The sequence below is a fragment of the Manduca sexta genome, chromosome 12 (assembly GCF_014839805.1).
Source record: "Manduca sexta isolate Smith_Timp_Sample1 chromosome 12, JHU_Msex_v1.0, whole genome shotgun sequence".
Taxonomy (NCBI): Eukaryota; Metazoa; Arthropoda; class Insecta; order Lepidoptera; family Sphingidae; genus Manduca; species Manduca sexta.
In genome coordinates, this window is record NC_051126.1 from 14,831,413 (window position 1) to 14,854,778 (window position 23,366).

The 23,366-nt window shown below is 37.4% G+C and overlaps 3 protein-coding genes and 1 pseudogene across 3 annotated transcripts; 2 read left to right on the forward strand and 2 right to left on the reverse strand.

Annotated features, from left to right (window-relative positions):
• The first annotated feature begins 4 nt into the window (after positions 1-4).
• On the forward strand, positions 5-891 carry LOC119189114 (annotated as a pseudogene).
• A 1,063-nt stretch (positions 892-1,954) lies between these two features.
• Positions 1,955-8,742, forward strand: LOC119189063 (protein I'm not dead yet-like; the record flags this gene model as incomplete). The annotated part of the gene is made up of 14 exons (XM_037437721.1): positions 1,955-2,050; positions 2,418-2,570; positions 3,118-3,233; positions 3,592-3,706; positions 4,065-4,167; positions 4,414-4,474; positions 4,751-4,876; positions 5,170-5,284; positions 5,445-5,560; positions 6,129-6,223; positions 6,601-6,693; positions 7,221-7,420; positions 8,080-8,217; positions 8,500-8,742. Coding segments are annotated over 14 exons (1,650 nt in total), but the record flags the coding sequence as incomplete, so codon positions are not given.
• Positions 8,743-9,477: 735 nt separating this feature from the next.
• LOC115452174 (protein I'm not dead yet) lies at positions 9,478-18,883 on the reverse strand. Its single transcript, XM_037437946.1, has 16 exons — positions 18,755-18,883; positions 18,536-18,550; positions 18,290-18,427; positions 17,610-17,762; positions 17,151-17,275; positions 16,957-17,068; positions 16,458-16,548; positions 15,856-15,916; positions 14,811-14,936; positions 14,317-14,446; positions 13,447-13,562; positions 12,817-12,908; positions 12,326-12,421; positions 11,482-11,678; positions 10,176-10,352; positions 9,478-9,643 (listed from the first exon to the last, which is right to left on the reverse strand). The coding sequence occupies exons 3-16, from the start codon at positions 18,320-18,322 to the stop codon at positions 9,479-9,481; spliced, it is 1,674 nt and encodes a 557-aa protein (XP_037293843.1). The 5' UTR covers positions 18,323-18,427; positions 18,536-18,550; positions 18,755-18,883; the 3' UTR covers position 9,478.
• A 788-nt stretch (positions 18,884-19,671) lies between these two features.
• On the reverse strand, positions 19,672-21,753 carry LOC119189116 (protein I'm not dead yet-like). Its single transcript, XM_037437967.1, has 3 exons — positions 21,642-21,753; positions 21,107-21,244; positions 19,672-20,372 (listed from the first exon to the last, which is right to left on the reverse strand). Exons 1-3 carry the CDS (start codon positions 21,741-21,743, stop codon positions 20,238-20,240), a joined length of 375 nt encoding a protein of 124 aa, XP_037293864.1. The 5' UTR covers positions 21,744-21,753; the 3' UTR covers positions 19,672-20,237.
• Between the last annotated feature and the right edge of the window lie 1,613 nt (positions 21,754-23,366).

Here is a 23,366-nt window from a genome sequence, read left to right on the forward strand (position 1 = left end):
AGTCATGTACATATCGGTATTTAAATCGCAAGTCGGCCATAAGTTACGCTACATGACTTACTTCGACATGCCCAGGATGTCGTACAGCTATGGCTACTCCTTCGGTCTGTACATCAGCGGGTTCATAGCTGCAGAGCTGGCTGGGACCTCGGCGATATTTCTCTTCCTCCAGTGGTATCAAAAAGACTGGGTTACAGAGCTAACAGAGAAAGCGAAGGCAGACTGCCGAGCGTGGGAGTACGCGTTCTCAGAGTTTCGAGAACGTGATTCGACGTTACTAGAGAGACGAATGATGAAGAGGGACACGTACCCGCCCACAGGCTCGTCGACCGCGACGCCCCATGAGCGGCGCCGCTTCGTTTTTGACGGCGATGAGCTCCCACATTGTTCCATACATAAGAATAGAAGAATAAACTTAAGTTCAGCATCATTAAAAGACCTGTCTTCGTCAACGTTGTACGGGTTCCCCGGCACCGAGGCCCACGGCCTGCGACAACTACTTCGAGGAGTTTAAAGAGGTGCCTCAAAGTGCGAACACTCTCAGCGGACTTAGGAGCGCTTCGATATTCCAATCGCAAGCGTCGGTGGCGAGCGGAAGGTTTGGGACACGTCGGCGGTGGAGCCACCGCCGTCGCGGGAGGAGGAGCTGGTGACCTTCGGTGCCGGAGCTAGGGGAGGAGGGCACGATGACCACCACCCCACGCGCCACGACCGCGGCGTCGGCACAGACCCATACCGTAGAACGACACCCGTTTGATCCAACGTTCCCAACCATACCATAAAGCATATCGAGAAGTGATAAGTATGATTGTAATTCGTGTGTTATCCAATATATCGGATGTAGCGGTACGGACGGTCAAGTGTCTTTCGAATTTACGAACTTAACATGTGACTTGTGTTGATAATTTTGATTGTTACGATTCCTTAAAATAAACACTGCCATTTGTCTACTTTTTTATTATTGGAATTGCTGTGCATGTTTCAACATTTCATTCAAAATGAAAGATTTTGGTTTATTAGGCTACTAGCGAGTCAAAAAGTCTTGCTCATTTTCGGTAGATGTCGCTAGCTTATGCAATATTCGAAGTTAGCAAACTCTATTTTCCTCTGTCAATAATAACTCCTGAGTTAAATATTTTATAATAATTAGAATTCACAATATTATTATCATTAGAAATATTAAATAGGCGTCATAAAGCGAATCATCTTTCACGTTTCGTATATAATATACTATCTCATATTTCGTACTGAATGAGAAATATAATAGAGTGCATGCACAAAATAAAAAAAAAGGTAATTCCGATGGTTAATTCAAAATGCACTATGGGCTTTTTAATTTCTTTTTATATTTTTATAGGTATATTTTTTCGATTATCAAAATGAGCTATATTTAAATAATATACCTTTTGGCACTCTTAGAATTCGAAACTTGATTTAAACCAATACATAGCCATCGTGAATTGCTAAATAGTAAATGAACAATTTGTTGGTACGGATATAAAAATTAATGCAATATGCAAGATAATATTAGTGATATAGATGTTGTAAGAGAAGAAAACAATAATCCTCCAAACGCAACGTAAGCATAACATTGTATAAGTTTTTTTTTTATAATTATAATGTTTAAAACAAGACAATAGGGTTATGAATTTTTGAATTCAAAGCATCATACCATGATATGATTGGATTAACAAAGATATGTAAGATTAGTAGTCCAAGCTAAGTTCGTCAAGATATTTTCATGATGACGGCTTGCTAGACCCACCATAATATACCATTTTTCATGTTACATAAAAGTGAGTTTCGTTTGAGAATATAGGCTAACAATTATTCAAAACAACGGAATAATTTTAATACTTTTAGGCATTAATTTTAAATGCCATAATACCGCTAGTACTGAGTAGTTTTAAATTAAAATCTCCAGGGAAGACGATACACCACTAACAATAAAGAGAGATTCCAATATTTCTTTAAAACATCTTGGCGTGGTGTTGTGTGCGTGATAACTCCTCTTATATTTATACCATTATTGACGCCATTTCCACCAGAGGTAAGTCTACGACTTAGTTGACAATTTATTTCTATCCCAAGAGTTACTTGCCCTTTTATCTGAACCCTTAATAGCATACTCATGGAATCACAAAAGTCTTTACATAGCGTAGTGATGAAACAAGTATAATATCACTTCTCAAATGTGATATCATGACTACTAATGAATAGTAATCATTATAGGGAACTTTAATAACGGAGCACTTTGTGGGACTGAAGCGCAGTCCTCATGACAAATGTGATATTAAGTTTTAACATCGTTCATGATAACACAAGCATGTATGCACATGCTTTAATTTCTTTCAATTTGAAATACATCAATTCTGATTTGACAGTATTCGTCTTCTCTGCTATTATAACTCTTTTAGAAATACCAATGGTGTGCCTACACTCTGATGTTGATGGCGATATACTGGGTAACAGAATGTATTCCACTGGCCATCACTTCATTCCTGCCTGTAATGATATTTCCTCTAACTGGTGTTATGGATACGTCTGCTACTTGCCGATGCTATATGAATGTAAGAAGTAGTTATAATTCTAAATGATATACATTTTTCATATTATAAGGTAAATAAGTACATGAGTTTTCCGGTAAGTGATTATTATTACTCAGAAATAAAGACATTCCTAAGTGCGTTGCTGAATTTATAAAAGGCATGTGAACTATAAATAGGGGATATTTCGGGTAGTCAAGAGTATGGTGTCAGTGTGGTAATAAAGATTGTAAAAGAGTATGGGCTGGTCTGCATTAAAACGGTCATTTATTCCTAAATTACATACCATTCAGAATTCTCACTAGAATAAATTGTGTGACATTATATTGCGATTGTTACTCAAGGATTTTAATGGTAAGTTTTATAATCAATGGTTTTAGTTTCAAATAGGACCACCACAATATTTCATTTAGGTACTTGAAATGGGTTATAATTTTTCCTATGTTCCGGTCACGCTTATATTCAGCTTCTTCATATGGTTAATGATGATGAATAACTTTTAAGCAGTATTTACTAGAAAACTATAAAAACTACATAAACTCGTTGTGTAAAGTACTTTAAAAATTTTTAGGATACTATCATTATGTTCGTCGGAAGCATGGTTCTTGCTTATGCCGTAGAACAGTCTGGTCTCCACAAAAGATTAGCCTTATCAACAATACGAGCTATCGGCTACTCTCATTACAGGTAACTTAGGGAGTCTAATATCACAAATCCTGGTTTCCGTATATGCAAAAGCTACTACAAATTTAATGACAAGGCAAGTCATTCGCCCCATGTCAACAACACAGAACTCTGAAATAAATATCCCACAAAACACAATAAGGCACTAGTTTTACTTTGGGTTTCTATTAATATAGCACACATCATTTTGTGCATGGCATAAAGATTTGATCCAGAAAAAAGGCTACTTATTGCCAAAAAATGAAAATCTTCCCGCGAGATATAGATTGGCTCAAGATAGTCATTTGGGCAATACCAATTAATGTTAACAAATTCAATCAAAAACCTACGGTATAATAAGGTTAACGTTGACTATTTCTAGAATATTGTTTGCGATGTCGTTTACAACCATGTTCGTATCCATGTGGATAACCAATACTGCAGCAACCACTATGATGGTGCCTATTAACTTTGCGTTGTTGAAGGTTTTTGAAGATGTAAGTATAATATGTATATCATTCTCTATAATCTCAGGAGTATACATTTCTAAAACTTCAGGTAAATATAACGAAATTGAAATCAGGATTGACTGTGGGTATACAGGTCATGTCATACATCAGGTCATGATTTTGTAATAATGTTATTATTGTTATATTTGCCTTGATGTAGATGTATCATAGGACATGTACGTTTCTATTACTCTGAGACCTCAAGTCAGAGTTTTAAGTCCATCCGAAGAATCTTCTGGCACAATCTAGGATTGGCATTTGTGACGTAACGTACTTCTACGATTTGTTTAAGATTATTCCTAGAATTTATCTGTCAAACTGGACGTTCAAATTCATTATTTTCCAGCAAAATTTGCTTTCGATTTACGAAGAGGATGCGAGCGGAGACCGAATCGCCACGGACATCACAACATGTTATTTTTGCACGGCTACATTTTCAGCAACTATAGGTTTGTAAAAAAATTGAAAACACACTGTGTCTAATTAGTTACTAATTACGCCTAGTACATCTGAGAGGTATCTTAACTTTATAGAGAAAACTGTAGCTGTTTTCTACGAAAACCTTTTGATCCCATAAACCTAATCTAATGTTTCTATAGCACAAAATCATCAAACAAGTGATTTACTAGACAACATCTAGTACATTAGCTCTTTACAGTAAACAAAAAAAACTTTAACCAAATAATTTATTATAGGCGGTATCGGAACTTTAGTTGGCACAGCAACAAATTTGGTGTTCAAAGGACTTTTCGCTAAGTACGTATTACGTATTTATGAAGAAGAATTTAGATAGATAACATGAAATATTTCTTAAGATATAAACAATTTATACTAAATTCTATCTGGTAGCTAATATTCATATAATTTTCAGAATTTAAATAGAAAGATTGTTGCTTTACTTGGTCTATTTGTCATTTATTATATCCATGATACTTAAGGCCATAGAAATTAATTTACTGTAATTATATTATATTTCATTGTATTTGAAATACATTGAGAGCTATTTATATTGAATACCAATTTTTTTTCTAGAGCATATCCCGATGCCCCGGAGTACTTATCATTTCCGAATTTTTCAATTTTTGCGATACCATACATGGTTATAATGGAGCTGGCCATGTATTTATTGATGCTAGTGAAGTATTTGGGATTCTTAAGGTTTGTCTACAATTGTTTATAATGTAGACGTGGGAACAAGCAGTATATGAAAATTCATAACATTAGAATATTACGATGGAGAGAGGGAGCATATTGTCGAAAAGAAAAGGGAAATGAGGGATGAGTGTTCGTAAAGCCGTCCGTAAATTACAATATATATTTAAGACTGAAAGAACTTGTGAATAAGCAGTCAAAAAAGTGATTATGGTAGCGACTCTTGCATTGCACTTGAGTCCACAAAAAAAACATTTGTAAAAAAATCTTTAAATAAATAATAAATATATTTATTTCAGGCCAAAAAGTAAAGCAGCAATCAAGTCCAAGCTGTCCCCGGAAGGAATAGAAGCTGCCAAACGCGCTGTAGACGTCGAATGGGAGAAATTAGGGAGAATTACATTTTGGGAAATCGTACGTTATTTAGGAATAATAAATTATTTATTATTCTCTTGTTAATCTTATTGTTGTTCGCATAAGTAAATGAATGGCTTAAAGACGAATGGATATTATATGTGAAGAGTTCAACTAAAATATTGCGAATTGATTGTAAAAAAATATTTTTACGTTCTAGATGGTGATAATTCTATTCGGCGGCGCTATAGTGATGTTTTTCTCCCGTTCACCACAAATATTCCCAGGCTGGGGTGACAAAATAGCCGAGCACTTCGATATAAAGCAACCTAAATTGTATGAGTTCATTAAAATTTTAACTTAGCTCTCATTCACTAGTTTGATACTCTCATTACAGTAAGGAAAGCAAATTGTAATTTATAAGGTTCACTTTTTTGCAGTATATTATTATTGGTCTTATTTTATTTAATAACCCTTATTTTTCCTTATTAAAATATAATAGAAGATTGGACATACCTATTCATAATTGATCAGTCACTTTCTAATGGACAAACTGATGTTGTTAATTGCGCTAGAGTATCAATGTGCTTTGACGAAATGACTTGCCTTTTTCATAATATTATGCGTCTAAATACGAAGTCACACGTATTTTAAAATGTCAATTTCAACAAGGATACAGGCGATCGGAGCTAAAACTAAAATAGCAGCTTCTCTTGTACCAGTCAAATGAATATAATATCACTATCATCAAAGACAATCTGAAGTCCTCTGCTGTCCTCTACTGAACATTGGTTTCCCCTAATAGCATTCTAGATAAATCTGTCAAAATGAATGTCTACTACAAGTTTATACGTAGTTGATAATTATAATCGATGTGATTTTAAAAATTAGAAACATTTCACAGCGTTCAAGATTCGGCGGCTGCTATGCTGGTGGGATTTTTAATGTTTCTTCTACCATCGCATTTAACCATATTCAAAATTGTAAAGCGAAAAGTAAGTAAAATATTTTGTAACGGAATTTACAAATTAGGGCTAATGCTGGTACTCTGTTTACTTACTTTAAGTGACGCAATAGCAAGGTGTTACTACATGCATCCTTCACTAGCACATAGAGATAATTATGTATTCTCTAGTGTTACATCTATTGAACGAGAAATTATCTGTTTCTTGGCTTCATTCAATAGTAATCATCACTTATGAACAGCCTGTGCTAAAGGAATTGGAGTAGCATTGCCGATCGCGAAAATGAATCGTGATTAAGCAATAGGAGTATTCAAGTATCTATTAAACGTAGTTTTTCATCGGTCTTTTAAATTAGTACGCGCTGTCAATACTATAATATTGAAAGTAAATAATGCTCTTTCTATTTTCCAGCTTATGGTGAGCTGACGGATAAACCAATTCCTTCGGTTCTGCGTTGGAAAGAAATGAACGAAATTATGCCCTACAGCTTCATGTTTTTGTTAGGTAGATTTAAACAATATTTTAATTTTTATGTAAACTTAAGTATCTGTAAAAGATCAAGGTGCAAAAGAATTTGAGAAAACCGTGTAGAATGCTAGGAATACATCATGATCTAGCATTACCGTGATGAAATAGTGACCATTTCAGAACAGCCCAATTCTACCTCAAAAGTGACTAACATATTGGTGATTCTTCTAGCATTGTGTATGCTTATGGGTAGCGGTAAGCACTTACCGTCGTTTTCAATTAACGATCCCAATCCGTTTTCTCGATCTATTTCAAAAATGGACCAATCAGAACAAACTTTTTTTGACATGCTTACAAATTAATTATCTTGATTGGGTCATTCTGGGAATCGGATTGAAGATTGAGATCGGAATTGTTTATTAAAAACGACTGTGAGCTTATAAGTAAATCCATATCGTTTACTACCTCTCCAAAAAAAATATAATTACACTTTAAAAGAACAAAACAATTTTAGCGAGTACCAAAATCTGAGAAGACATGTTTTTTTTATATCGTGTTTTCAGGTGGCGGTTTCGCCCTTTCTGAAGCAGCTAAAAAGGACTACTCAGACCTCAACGGGAAAATAGGCGAAATGCTAAAGAACATGCAGAGTTTGCCAAACCTTTTCATTATTTTACTCATCATAATTTTTACGGTGTTTATCACTAATTTCGCTTCGAACGTCGCTGTGTGTAATGTTATCGCCCCCATAGCGATGCAGTTGGTAAGAACTTTGGTTCCTATTTCTACAATTAAGACAGGGATATTTTTGTTCGTGGTTGAGGAAAAACGAACTTTATAATCATTTTTTATATTTCATATCCATCTGATGTCGTTTGTCTGATTATAACCAAATTGCTAAACACGTAAATTGTGAAATATTGCACTTATCGGTTCTTATACCTCTTGAGGCATCAAAATATGAAAAATTTCAAATATACATTTAATGTATTTACTATTTAAACAAAAAAGTTGTTATTTGAGAACGTGTTCTTAGCTAAGTCAGCGATGTTCAATAATCAAAACTTATATCAAAATCAGTCATATAGTGTGACTTAAGACTCATATATGATTTTGTTCATATCTATTCTTTAAATAGCGAAGACCTTGGGATGCTAACTTTAATTAAACGGCGTCTTAGCTGATATCACACTTCACGAGCAAAACGGAGTTCCATCTATTAATAAAGGCCTTAGTCTCTTTGCCCAACATCACAGTATCACTGGGCGTGTTCACTCTTTCCGTGAATGGCAGCCATGATGGTTGTTGGTAGTTGAATAATAATGTTTGGCCCCAGACTTTCAAACACCAACACCTAGTTATTATATTTTATATAATTTAGACTTCGAATATAGAAGAATATACAGTTGTTACCATTTATAGGCAAGAGAAACAGGCGCAAACCCACTATGGTACAACATCGCTGCAGGATTTTCCGCTTCATACTGCTTCTGTCTACCAGTTGGCACACCTGGTAACCTAGTCGTGCAGAGTGCTGCCAGCATACCTACTGGGAAAATGGTAAGTTCTTCTTTGAAGTGCAATTCTTGTTGAATATTACGTTTATAGGTATCAACACAGATTGAGAGAAGAAGAAGACATGAATGTGGTGGTGTTTCACTTATTATAATTGACTGTGATATGACAAATTTAAAATATTACATATTACTTTCATCTGAATGTCTTAAAGTTTATGAAGGGCACAAAAAGGTGTCCGAAGTTTTGAAAGTTACCTTGGCGTCTTAACATTTTTGATCTACTTAATGTTAGACTATAGAATTTTTTATATTTTTATTCTTTCAGATTATAGCCGGCGCGGGACCAACAGCAATAGCAATAATAATATCCTGGGTGGCTCTTTGTTTCTGGGCTCCAGTCATATGGCCTGACCTTCATATTCTTCCCGACTGGGCTGGCATGAATTAAAACACTCAAGTCATCAACTATATTTATTTAAAACTAGCATACATTAGCTACTATATTTAACTCCAATAATGCAACCAATAAAACAAATTATAGAATAAATAGCTTAAATAAAACTTAAAACTGTGTTTTCTTTATCTTCCAAGCTTAATGTACGTAACTTTAAAACTGCAATAAAAAAGTGTAAGATATTATCAAGTTTCATAATTATCACAAAAGGCCGAACAGATAAATCTCACGTTTGAGTAGTATTTTAAGTAGATATTTAATGTACCTATTCAATTATTTAATAAACGAATCTTAAGTGGTTACTTAAGCGCTTGTTCTCAGTTAAGTCGGTGTTGTTAAATAAACAAAACTCGTGTATGATATTTGAGACGTTGTCTGTTTATGAAATAGCGGTGTCCTTAAGGTCATAACTAAGTTGATAGACTCTCAGCTGTTGGTACATCACGGTAAAACTGAGTTAACCTCATCGATATATATGTACTTAGTACTACATTTGACGTTCCGAACATTCACTGTGTTCAACTGATTTTAATATGGTGTCAGTATAAATTATGCTTGTGGTGGCTATGTGTGCTGTTTGTGTACGGAGTGGCGATCATAATATAAAAACGTGAGTCTAAGTGCAAACCTGGATGTGAATAAAAAATATTAGTCAAATAAGTAAAATTATTTATTGTTTAAGTGAATAAATAGATTATAACAGTGACGTTTTGGTTACCATTTTGATTCGGACTATGAACAAATAGTTTATATGGACGTTCGTGTCTACAGAATATACGTCATTAGTTTACCTACTAATATGGCCCTAACAAAGAAATAAAAATATTAACTCACGAAATAAATCCGAGGTCTATAGTATCATCGAAGAGTTGGTACTATTGCCCGCAGCTTTACCAGGGGCTGCGACTGGCTTGATTCCCGTACCCTCAGGGTCCCAGATCACAGGCGCGTAGTACATCAACGCCAGCCATAGTATGATCAGGCAAATTATAACGCTGCCTATTGAGTACTTTGCCTGGAATGAAACACTTTAGCAAGGACCCAGGCGTGTACATTTACAATATACAGAGAGGTGAGTTTGAAATTTAGTGAGTACGCCATAATGTCACAATATGCATGTGTCTGGATAAATTTAATACGTTATTTTGTAATGAAGCAAATATTAATATTGCTTTGTTTAAATGTAACAGACATTTTCAACGTATACACCTTGTCTAATAACTAGCTCATACACATAAACTCTTGGCACCGAACCTTCCTACTGATCATTTTATGCTTTAAAGTTGTTCCCTTTAATTTGTTTGTTCACCTAATTTCTACAATTTAATTATTATTCTTTAGCTCATAGTTAAGTAATATAAATTGCATTATTTTCTGCTTGCGGCTAAATATTTATAATGTAACTTTTATCATGGTAGCTCAAGATACAAGCGTAGCTTAGTTTGGGTGCCGCTAGCAAATATTTTAAATAAATAAATATGAATATCAAATTGAATAGGTGGGTCAAATAGGCCGTGTTGATGGCATCAAATAGTTTCCACACATACCATCTTCTTCATGGGCACTTTTCCAGTGTAGTGACAGTAATAAGCCGGCGTGTACAGGAACGGAAACATGAAGCCAAACGAGCTGGCCAACCCAACGCCGAGCGCACCCAGGTACATCTTCACTGGCCAGTCGCGAATGCTTCGGAAGGTCACGGCGTCTGGTGGCGGTTCCGCGGCCTTTAACATTTCCCCATATACTTGTATTTATTACAATAAGTTTACTAGAAAATATTTTTGCCGTTGGTGAGATTGTCTGGGACCGCGTAAGTGACAAAAAAAATAAAATTGAGATTGATAAGGCTACACTTTTTTTTTCGTATTTATGCACTAATAGCTATTGCTCGCGGCTTCGCCCGCGTGAAGAAGTTTTCCTGGGACAGAAAGTAGCTTATAACCTTCAGAGAACCTTAAACTACCTCCATCCCTATTTTCATAAAAATCCGTTCAGTAAATTTTGAGAAAATTGATAACATACAGACAGACAGGAAAGGGGACTTTGTTTTATATTGTATTTATCAAAATCCTTTCTTAGGGGATGCCTACGTCATATTAGCTTTATGCATGCTAAGTCCCAACCCGACCGGTTTAAAATTGACAAAGTTTCATACAAAATTTCATCCACTATTTTATCCCCTTGGAGGAAGAATTAATCAAAATCCTTTCTTAGCGGATGCCTACGTCATAACATCTGCATGCCAAATTTCAGCCCGATCCGTCCAGTGGTTTGGGCTGTGCGTTGATAGATCACCGTCAGTTAGTCAGTCACCTATCAGTTCTATATATTTAGATTACTAATGTTGTATTACACTTTCTTGACGGTTTGTACCTATTCAACCGCGTAGCGACCACCGTAAATATGTAAATAATATCATAATGGCCCATGTAAGCTTCTTGCAATTTGTAATCCGGCTGTATATAAGTAGGGGTTTTGAACATGCCGGCATAATTCTGTTGACTCCCGACGGATAATAATCTCTCAACAATAGACATTATTTTGGTGCCCCAATCTTATAATCAGGCAATGAATTCACTTGACTTCCCAGAATCAAATATTAGGATTTTAATTAAATTTTGTTTAGAAGAAGGTAGAAATGAAAAATTTTAATTGTTAGCAATAACAACAACCTTCAAAAAGTAGGCGAAAAAATATTTAGAACACAAAATTACCAAAACGATGTTCACAAACTCTGAGCAACTGTCGCCAAAATGCTTCACGCACGTAGTTCCACTTGCTTACATAGCATAGGTGGGCAATAGCTAGTACCATATACTCTAAAATGACACCTATTAACACAGTAATACGTACCATACTCAAGATCAACGGCAGGAAGGACACGCAGGCAGCAACACCGCTCATCGCGTTCGACATGATGACAGCCACGAGGCAGACGAGGAACAGCGACGTGCTGAACTCGTGGTCCGTGAACCTGCTGCCGAAGTGGGCCACTATGTCGTCGTCCAGGCCGGTGTGTTTAATGGCAACTTGTAAGGCTACGCCGGAGCCTGGAATATTACTAACTGCAGCCTTACATCCAGATTCCTAAACATTACGGTGAGGACGCATCGTGTCGCCAAATTCATACTTTTCTTTAGCTTTGTTTATCTGATTATCTATTCGTTCGCTTTGCCTATGTAGCTTATCATTGAAATATACCATTCGAATACAAGGCCTTGGGTTCCATTTCTTGGTTGGGAAACTTTAGGGGGTAGTTTTATACAATAAACCTACTGTCTGCTTCTTCGCTTTGCGGAGAAAATTTATATCAAATACTAGCTTTTGCTCGCGGCTTCGCCCGCGTGAAGGAGTTTTCCGGGATAAAAGTCCCACTATATATTTTTCCGAGATAGTAGCCTTACACCTTCCCAGGGTCTTATACTATCTTCATACCAAATTTTGCTTTCTTAAACCACATCTTATGTCACGTCCCGTTCCCACGGGAATATCTTATGTCCGTCTCCTAGTTCTAAGCTACCTCTCCACCAATTTTCAGCCAAATCGGTTCATCCGTTCTTGAGTTATATATATATAGATGTGATTTATTGCAATAGGAGAAAATAGTGTTTTCAAACACAAGTCTTGCTTTGTACACATGCCATAATTAAAGCCATAGCCAACTAGAGAAAAATAATTTTAATACCAAATGTCATACCGATAAGAAATATGTATCCATAATTCAAGTTCTTATCGACGAAACGCCACCAAAGTATAGCAGATTCCGGTCTTAGTGGCGGCAATTCACTTTTTTCTGTAACAAAATTGAGATAAACCTATCAAAAAAATAATAAATAACTACGAAGACCGCTCAAATTTTCAATTTATTAGATAAAATCCTTAAAGAATATTTTAAGTGTAATCAGTAAGTTATTTTTTATCTTGAATTTTATAAGTATTTGTTTCTTATTAATCCCTCCTAGTATTTATTAGCTCTTGGTGGACACTTTGTTGCATTATTTTTATTTATCTGGGTATATTCAGTTGTAATTGTTCTTGTTGTTAATTGGCCTAGAACGGATTGGTAAACTTCATACACCCTCAAATTTCCTATTAAGAACTCAGGAATGCCGGTTTCGTCACGATGTTTTCCTTCACAGTTCTATCAGAAGTAATTTAGATAAAGTAGTAATCTATGCCAGTACTTACTTTCAGCGCTAAAGTAATTCAGCCACGCGTACCCTTTGGGCAGTATATGAAGCGCAATCACAAATATGGCAGCCACCGTGGCATCTTTTACCCTAAAATGGAACCACTTTTTTATTTAACATGTTAATGCTGAGATGAGCAAGCCCTCGCCTGATGTTAAGTGACCAATAGCGATTCCACTCAACTTTGGAATAGGGAAGGTGCAATATTTTTTATTTATGCTTTCATTTCAATGAATTTCATATAGATTATGAATATATAAGGAAAAAAAATATAACATTGCCAATAATTGCGATTTCAAGCAGAGTATAAATTTTCATTATCTACATGTTCAGTGACGTCTCAGATGTCTATTCGCCATATCACTGGCGATGTTTATTCGCTACTGGTATTCATAGATTCATAAGCTTGAATTTGGAGATATTTTTTGAATTAATATATTTAAAAGACATCTCGAACTACTTATTACTATCAACTACCAAAAAATTACAATCCATCAACATTGGGTCAGTCGTAAATGCCGCAATAGTTGAGTCCATTGCTGAACACAGGCCTCCTCTAAACATTTCGAGACCTGTTAAATGCGACCTGCATCTAGCGAGGTTCTTCGACTTTCTGAGGTTGTCTTACCTCGGTATTTGGGGCGAAGATTCATCTCTGGCAAAGTCAGCCCATCCCATGTTCAAAAAAGTACTCCAGCGGAGAAAGAATATAACGAGGGCGAATATCATGAAGAACACCGTAAGCTGCAAAACAATGACGACAAATACACTAAATATACAGCATCACGCATTGACACTACTTTGAAGGCTAGAGAGAGTGTCTTTTCGCCGGCTGTGTAATATTAGCAAAGTGACCGCACTGCATCTAATGGTAAGCCGAGTGGAGTCTAGATACGTCGACTCAGTGACTGATAAGAGTTATCTCTGATTATGACACAATTATAGCCGCGAGCCTATAGTCATTTACTGAGCATGATCAAAAACTCCAGGCTGACAGTGAGGAGAAAAGCTCAATAAACACGCCGCGGGAATGAAACTTTCAGCAAGACACTCGCATCGAAATACAACAACGCCACTTAGTCTGATAGTGATGAAAATTAATAATGACCTGGTGCACGACTTCAGAGTAAATACTACTCACATCCAAATGTTTTCAAATAAAGTATTATTATCTAAGATGTTTTTATTACATAGATACGATCTTTGAGCTCAATACTGGCAAGACGAAAGTAAGGTAATTGCCCGACTTGACGGCCACTCAGCGTGCGGCACTAACGTTGTTACGTAACTGTCGTTTTTTATTCCTTCTTCGAGCCAATATGTACAGATACGTGACTATAGCAAATAGTGCGCCGTTTTTATATGCTCTTTTGTTAGTGTATGACGCGTCTATTTGTAAAAAAAAAAAAAAACCTCATTGAGTATTATCTAAATCATTAGCTGTGTATATGGCAACTGAAATTTACTTGAGAATCGAGCAATAGGTTTTTAGTTGTACCTTTTCGTGCAGCGAGACGCGACGCGGCAGTGCGGTTTTGTTCTTCATCAAGCTATTCCTCAATTCCGTCATGCTGTTCGCACTCATCGCTTTGCAGACACATCTGCCATGATATAAATGGTGTATAAGCCTGGTCAGGAAAATAAAGCTCGCCATCTTGTGATAAAATATGGAACTAATTTCTTGACAACGTTAACTTTGAAAGCAAGAGGCTCCCTCAAGGCAGGTTGCTATTTTCCTGGTCAGGATATGAAGACAAATATAGCTGATGTTATAAATACGAGCGTTAGTTAAGATGTTTGTTATGCGGAAAATCCCTTCATACGGAGAAACCCGAGAACAACCATCGTTATTATGAACTCATAGTCCCAGCCCTGTAGTATATACTGTCCAGTGATTGGTACTTCTTAATCTTTACGAAGAATTTATGTTTTTAGATATACACAAAAACTTAAAAATAACTCAAAAATAAAGAGTAATCAATTATTACTTACTTGTTAATAAGTATCATGTGGTAGGCAAAGTTTAGAACGAACATAATAAAGGCGACTGGGAACGCGAAGGCAGAATATTGGAAGTAGTTGAATATGTCAGGATATTCTTGACCTCTTGGTGCGCTCCTGCAAACATGCAAACAGACAATTAGAAGCTACGTTGACAATTAAATATTTTTCGTTCAACCACAAGCCTGGGATATGGTAGTGGCTGTATTGCTTGCACTTTACGCTGAAGTCTCATGTTCAAATTCAGGGTCGGGCAAAGTGATATTGGGTTTTTTGGCTCAGTACCCAGAGCCTAGAATTTATGATATGGCGATAGGCTTGCCATCTGCCACATGGAGCAAAATACGGCTGTGGGGATTAGGGGTGCTAATAACAATTATACAACAGTAATACAACAGTATTCCAAATGCTCTTTGTAATCTTCTCGACTCTCAAAAGGTTACAAAAAAAAATCGACAGTGGTGAATTACTTACCCCCTTATTCATAGACGTTATTTATCTAAGGACGGAGCATTGCTGTGATAACAAGTCTGTTTCTCAGATTTGTTTATCTTACAGCCAACTAGATTCAAGTTGTATCTCAATATTAGCCAATCACAAAGGCCCTATGTACATGCCCTGCGAAGGCAGCCATGCTGTCAGCACTGAGAAACAGACTTGTTATGATAGCAATGCTCCGTCCTTAGATAAATAACGTCTACGAATAAGGGGGTTAGTCTATATTGGTCACAAATATAAAATCACTTAATACTATAAGTTGTAGGTGCCGTCTAAGGTCACGTGGACTAACATGGCGCGTGACGGGGAAGGACTTAACAAGCGCTAGCGGGTGCACTCCCGCGCAGCTACAAGATGTAAAATCAGGAAAATACAAATTCTATGAAATATAGACAATGTGTCCCTACACGGCAAAAAGTGGATGCTAAAAAAGCAATGCAAAAGCTAATCTCTGCTTACTCCTTCGAGGATAAAAAGCGTGTATGTAAATAATATTTGTATTGGCAGATGACACTTGAGATATCAAGGCGTTACTCACTCGCAAAATATCGTTCGGAAACACAGTGAAGCATACGCGGAGTGCATTATAGCTATACTGCCTGCGAAAGAAACAAATTGGAAAAAATAAGTGTCTGTTTACTTAAGTATGTATAGTCAGGGCGCTCTATTCCGTCTACGATGGCAAAGCCATCTTTCTGCAGTTACTAGCGTTCTAATTACAGGACAGCTTTGAAAACCGTACGGATAAATAGAAGATTTCTTGTCTCTTACTTACACGGCTATCAAAACTATCCTTCGCTTAGAAAATCCATAATTGCTAAAAGATGAACAAACCACATTAGACGGAATATGGCCCCCTAACTATACTATGTATCTATGCTAGCGTTTACGTATTTACTTATATTGTAGGAAACGTACATAACTCCAATTCGATTTTAAACGTAACAAAACTTTTGCATTCGAATTCGAACATTCTACAAAAAGAAACAAATGCATTCAGGACCTGATGAATGCTAAAATAAATTGTTATTTTAGTATTGTACTATATTAGTCATAAATTGCTTGTACCAATGATTAACTGTTTAGAATCTATGTGCATACGTACGTGAATCTTCAAAAATACACCCTGTATATACATACCAATGGATGATGCGGTTTGTATAGCGTTGTTGATGATGTACCGCATTTCGTTGTAATCAGGTTCAGTGGCTCGACTGCTTGCTGTCGACGCCTGGAACAACATTGCATATATTACGCTATACACATTCAGCAATAAATTGCCCAGTTCAGTGTTCCCCGACTATTGTCTTTTAATCGAAGTATTATGAGTTGCTGCAACAGCTTTTCTCCTGGCATTGCTTTAGTGAGCAATAAAGAACGAGTTTATACAACTGCATAATGTTCTTTTCCGATAGACCGGTGTGGAAATCGTTCAGGAAGTCTAATCTCAGTTGTAGATATCCTGTGGCTAATATTGATTGTAGAGACAATCGTGTCAATCTTTCCCCCTATCGTCGTCCAGTGTTGAAAGTAGACCTCCGCAGGTAAGCGTCAATCATCAAGTCTGAGTGTCATCTATCCACTACCCAACGTTTGTTTAGAAATCACCAAACCACCGGGCAATATAATACTAAATTACCTGCAATTCCGTTAGCGCTGGGGTGATATACTGCATGATGGTGGATGATATGATGAGCCTGTTGCTAAACATGGATAAGAAAAATGCCGCCACGCTACACTTAAACACCAATCTGGAATTAAAAAACAACATACTATGATTGAATTTTGCTGGTGGTGGGGGATAAATTTTATGATCTTTTGTTTTGTCGTTACCTCTTCCCAGAAAACTGGCAATTGTCGCCGGAGCATATCAAGCTGAGCGCTATGCGTCGATCAGCACCAGAATTATTCAACAATAAAATCAGCATGCTTGACAAAACAAATAATGCCATGTTCTCCTGAAATTTCAAGTCACTATAGCCAAATTATGAGCAAGTTTTAAAACGAGTAAATCTACAAAACGAACATAGTATAACGTAACAACATACAAAAATAACGATCTAAATACACAGACTGCTAATCTCGTTGGGGTATCGCATCACATTGACGTTTCGAAGTTACACGTAAATTATTTATCAATTATATATAACGATGACTTAATAAAGATCGCAGGAACACGCTGGATGCAGGTAACTTTTGACAGGTCCGTCTGGAAATCTTTAGCAGAGACTATGTTCAGCAGTGGACTTTATGTGGCTGATGATGGTAATGATAATACTACCCAAAACTTACATTAAAATAGCAGCCGCAAGTTCTAAGCGTTGAAAGAACACCAGCCATTGGCAGTAGGAAAATAGGTATGAGCGCAGTGACGGGAATGGAAACAGGTTGCAACAGGAAGAACCAGAACATCCACATCCACATGCATTGTACTGTAATATGATGCTGCAAACGGAAAGGTTGTATTAGAATCACCATCGATCAACATATAAAGTCACATTAATAATAATTAACGGGCCAAGAACATTGACAACTGATCTATTTGGATTACTTGCTGATCCTAGAATATATTTTATATCCGCCCAGATAGCGACCACCGTACGCAAGGTGTTAAAACCCGCCATATTGGCCCACGTATGTTTGTCGCGTTCGGGATCAGCCTGTATCTGGTTCCAACAGACCGGCATAATCATGCCGACTATCGAGGAGTAATCATCTCTCGTCATTCGACATTCTATTAGACCCCACTTCACTTATTCATTCATTCATTCGTCATTTCGCCGTTCATGTACAAAAAAACAACTTCAATTGCTACATCCGCTAGGATGATAAAATTAATGCTTGGAAATTACGTTCAGAACTCTCGGAGAAGAGACTGGAAAGTCTCTTGTCCAAATGCTATCGCTAGAAGGGCACCAGCATAATTATTTCAGAAGAGTTAACTAGCTTATAAGAGTTATTTTTATACTTACAACACCTTTCTCCCTTGCCAAGTCAGCGCACATACCGGCACTGCCATGCCAATAAGCCCTCTAAAATGCTTGGCCATTAAATTTTTAAATCTCGGCATAAAACCCTTCACGGGTGTTCGGGGATCTTTTGACGGACGGCTGCGCATGTTTATCAACAAATATGCAAAGGAAACGAATCAGTATTTACAAAATCAATGTGCGACTTTCGTTCTAAAAGTTCACTCGCATATATTTTGAAATACTTACAAAAACGACATTATTCTGAAACAAAAGGATAAGTTTAAATATTTATTTTCACCTTAATTTTAATATTATATTTTATCAGTAACAATGCTCCAAAATTCTTCTTTCCTTAATTATTCCTTATTATTCCACACAACGCTGGAACCCACAAATCATTGGCATTCTATTTTAGTAAACCTTGCATATATCAGAACTTAGAAGTTGAAAAAAACATGTACTTACGAAAAATAGACTCCTTGTGTTCTTCCCCTTCCTTTTGGCTGTTGTTCAGACATTTTAATATTCCAATCACTACATTCAACCAGACAATAGCTTTGATGTCATTTGTAAATAAAAGACGACGTTCGAATATTTTAAAAAAGGAATAAGTACAAAAAAGGATGATAGGTATCGATTATAAATAAAGCGCAGAAAAGGAGTTAGGTACATAATATATATATGTCAAAGGTGACGCTAGACCGCACTTTTTTTTTCGTACACAAATATTTAGTACAGAGACTTGAAATCACGCAGGTCGTGTTAAAAAGCCTGCATATTACAACAACCTACATTTTTAAAAATTCCGTAACCTCACATTGTAGGATGACGATAAGGGTCTTCTATTCTTATTTAGATGATTAATGTACGTATTTCTCGTCTCTTTTTATGTAATAATAATATGTGGTAGGACTAGGCCATCTACACCTTGACCATCTAGTCCGCCTAGTGGTAGTCGACTTTCTGGTGCATCGGGTTGAAGTTTTGGCACGGGGAGTTGTGCCACCAGTAATTTTGGTGGTGTAATTAATACTGCTCAAGTGTCAGTCTCAGAAATACAGACTCAGCATCATAACGAACGAGAGTTGCCGGGGCCATGCCGTCGAATCCTAGACATACGGAGAAAGTGCAACCAATGACATCCATAGTGATAACTTGAAAGAACGGCTTTAGAAACCTCACACAATACTTTTCATTGTTCAGAGTACGAAACAGTACAGTAAAATCGGTGGAATATTGGCGCATACATAGCATTTACTCTCACTGCATAAGTTGTTAATAAAATATTTCGTCCTGCGCAGAGACATTTATCAAATGCGCTAATCCTTTCAAAAGTATAAAAGCTGCCTTGTAATGAGCGAAACTAGAAATAAAAGACCAGATTATATTCACAATTTATTTAAATATCCACTATGAAGAACTAAGTAACTTGCCAATATGCATGTGTGGTATTCAATGCCATAAGAGTGCCAAAGTTTCGCTGCTGACAGAAACTAATGCAATAACATTAATTAATTATTTACTAGAGTAGGACTCATGCTATATTAATTTATCGATATTACAACGTATAAAGTTACAAAAAGTTTGGCCTTCAAAAAATGTAGTATCAAGAATTGAGACCAAATAGTGTTTGTTAGGAAGGACGAAAGCGTACAGACAGACAGCATGTCTTAGGCCCTGCCAGTAGTGACTCTTTGGCACACCACAAATATTGCAAATCCACTCAACCCTTCATCAAATAGCTTAATTCAGTAAGCACTTAACAATTAACACAAGCTTGTAACAAAATACTTCATTACATAATAAATTAACGCAATACAAAATATCTTCTCGAGTATAACGCTTAAAACCTCTCTGGCCCCTAAATAACACCCAAAATAGTTTATCCATCTAGTCCCAGAAATGAAAATTTTTGGAAGAAGCCGTTGAATTATCCCTGCGTCATATTCTAAGCACTCTTGCCCTCATGCTGCGTCCATTCGGGCATCAAGTGCAGATCTGGCCACACTATGGGCGCCCACCACATCATGGCGAACCACGTCACTATGATGGTGGTCACCGTGGGCCCCGCACCAGCGACCATCTGTAAGTACAGTGAAAACCGGTTATAGCGACATGAAGGGACCACCGAATCTGGGCGCTATATCCAATAGTCGTTATAAACGGTACTCTTTTTATATGCATCTATTTAAAGGAGCCTTACTATTTAGTCGTTATAACCAATACGTCGCTATAACCGGTGTCGTTATAACCGGTTTCTACTGTATATTTTACCAAGACGATGATATTAGACTCCTTTCTCGTATGAGCTAGCATTGGGTCGCCCGATCATCAGAATTTGTGATCTCCATACCAAGATACTAAAATAGACATCACTACAATGATTTGTAAAATTATCAAATATCCAAATCAGACATTGAAGTGTATAGTCTCTGGAGTGCAGCCCCATTCTTTTCAGAAAATAACTGCCCATTCACTATTTACGGGTAAAAAGTATAGCGGGTTTAATAGATACACGCAACTGTTAAGAAACAGATGGTTGCGTTCCTCTATGAAAGGATAAGATTTCCAGTCAGGCAGATGTTGTGCCTCATCTGCCGCGGCCTCTGTGCCTCCATCTGTGCCTCATATTATGCAGTGCGTCGCGCAAATTCTGTCATCGCAATCCGGAATCGTCTGTCGCCATCTAGCGTGATTACTCTACAGATATATCACTACAGTTGTGTCAATACCATATCGGTCTTCTCGCAGCTCCGTTGATGAGATGGCGGTATGTATACTAATTGTACCGCCACAAAAGAATCTTGAATATCTTACCATCTTTCCTGTGGGAATATTGGCGGCGCTCTGCACGATGAGGTTTCCGGGCGTCCCCACCGGCAGCATGAAGCAGTAGGATGCGGTGATCCCCGACGCCATACAATACCACAACGGATTCTGGTTGATTTCCTTCGCCTGCAAGTTTTACCACGATTGCTGTTTAGTACCTTCAAATTGCAATGTTAATGTCCCAATTTATAAAATATTTTCTTTATCTGACCTTACTCAGATTTTTGATGGATGTAAGACACTTTTCAGATACTTTGTCATCATCATCATCATCAGCCTATATCTTTGTCCACTGCTAGACATAGGCCTCCTCCAATATGCGCCATTTCACTTTGTCTTCGGCCTGTCGCATCCAGTTCTTACCAGCGGCCTTTCGCAGATCGTCACTCTACCTAGCTGGATACTTTGTAGGAAATAATTATATTTCTCTAATCTTAGCAGCATATCCATGATACTTGTCTACAATTGGTACTAGATGACTGGGACTCATTAATACTGTAAAAAAATATAGTCCAAGACTCACCAACTGCATAGATATTGGCGAAAAGACGTTGCATACGGCCACGTTGGACGCAAAGTTGGTCACAAATATGACGAACACTATCACCAACAGCATCACCACCATATTAGGCAGCGACGCCGGACCTGCAGGTACTCCCCTAGCTTCGCGTTCAGGCCGGACGTCTTCGCCGCGGAGGACAACGCGAAGCCGCCGCCTGCGAGCAACACACACTTCACGCTATCATATAAACCTACGTTTTGCCAGGTGTGTTCTGCCCCGTGCTGTGATAGAGGGAGAGCCTATCTGCATCATCATTTCAGCCGGGAATCGTCCACTGCTGGTCATAGGCCTCCCCCATTGAGCGCAACAGGGACTGGTTCTGGGCCGTCCTCATCCATCGGACTTCGGCAACCCTCACCAGATCGTCGATCCATCTCGTGGGGGGCCTGCCTACGCTGCGTCTCCCGGTTCGTGGTCGCCACTCCAGAACTTTTCCTCCCAACGGCCATCAGTTCTACGAGCTACGTGCCCTACCCAGTGCCACTTAAGTTTCGTAACTCTATCTACATATCGGGCACAAATCCTAAAACCGGACTAATAGTAAGGAGAAATGCTAATTATCATTTTATCCGACCCGGGTTTCGAACCTGGGATCTCAGAGCAGTATCTGTACCACGCATGCAATACAACTATACTACCGAGGCAGAGCTCCGACGTTAAGGCTATATAAAACAAAGTCAAGTATAAAACATTTATATTAGTCAAGATCAGCCGAAACGATTTTTATGATCTTGTTTTGTTGGATTTGTCTCCACCTTCAGTAGCAAAATAAGTATTAAATAATCAGACAATTTACATAAACAAAATACGAAGAATATTAATTTTATATGGAAGGACTTTTTTGATGATAAGAGAACAAATTGAGTCGTATCTAGTTCACCAGGTCATCTACATAGTATATTATGTACAACATACCTAAGAGAAACATGTAAGAGTATGGCATACTCGCGTTTAACACTTTCAATCCAACACAGATTGCACAGACTTCTTGGGCAGGTCCTCGTAATCTGAAATTAACATTGCATTATAGGAAGCCAAATCTCAACAGAGTTCAGCCCGGTACGCGGGAAGACGTTTAAGTCCAAGTTTGTGTGCGCAATACACAGGTACACTCTGTTTTTCAGATTGAAGACTCTGTTCTTGGAGCTTACTTTGGACCAGATTTTTATACACGGAAATGCAATTTTTCCCCACTGCACCTGATGGTAAATCGAGTAGGGTCCAATAAAATATCGAGTAACGAGACATGATTATCCCTCGACAATCGAAAACAATGCCGGCCTGTTGGAAGTGGATATACACATTACACAGGCTGATGCCGGAACGCGACACACTTACGTGGGCCACTATGGCGGGTTTTAACATCTTATACGGAGGCCCCTACCCAAGCGGATATAAAATATATCCTACCACCAACAAATCATCATCATCATCTAAATCAGTTCAATGATTGAGCCCCTGAAACTTAGTTCAAATATATTTCCTTACATTTCGCATTACAGTTCTTGAATATTACCAACGACGAAGGCAGAAGGAACATCACGAAACAAACCAACATGGCCAGCGCTGAATCTCGAATGCTTTAAAAGATCACATTACAAGTTATGCTACCAGAAACAATACAACACAAGTCAAACTAGAACATTATTGAATTTAAAGATTTTTTATACAAAGAATGTTGAGACG

Bases quoted from the DNA above. Each gene is read 5' to 3' on its own strand.
- LOC115452174 (XM_037437946.1), bottom strand. From the start codon at position 18,322: ATGTGCGCTGACTTGGCAAGGGAGAAAGGTGTT. The intron at 17,763-18,289 runs GTAAGTATAAAA...TTCCGTTTGCAG, and splicing joins TGGCAAGGGAGAAAGGTGTT to CATCATATTACAGTACAATG. The intron at 12,909-13,446 runs GTAAGACAACCT...GTTCCATTTTAG, and splicing joins TCTTCGCCCCAAATACCGAG to GGTAAAAGATGCCACGGTGG.
- LOC119189116 (XM_037437967.1), bottom strand. From the start codon at position 21,743: ATGGTGGTGATGCTGTTGGTGATAGTGTTCGTCATATTTGTGACCAAC. The intron at 21,245-21,641 runs GTGAGTCTTGGA...TAAAACTTGCAG, and splicing joins CGCCAATATCTATGCAGTTG to GCGAAGGAAATCAACCAGAA. The intron at 20,373-21,106 runs GTAAGATATTCA...CTGTACTTACAG, and splicing joins ATATTCCCACAGGAAAGATG to ATGGTCGCTGGTGCGGGGCC.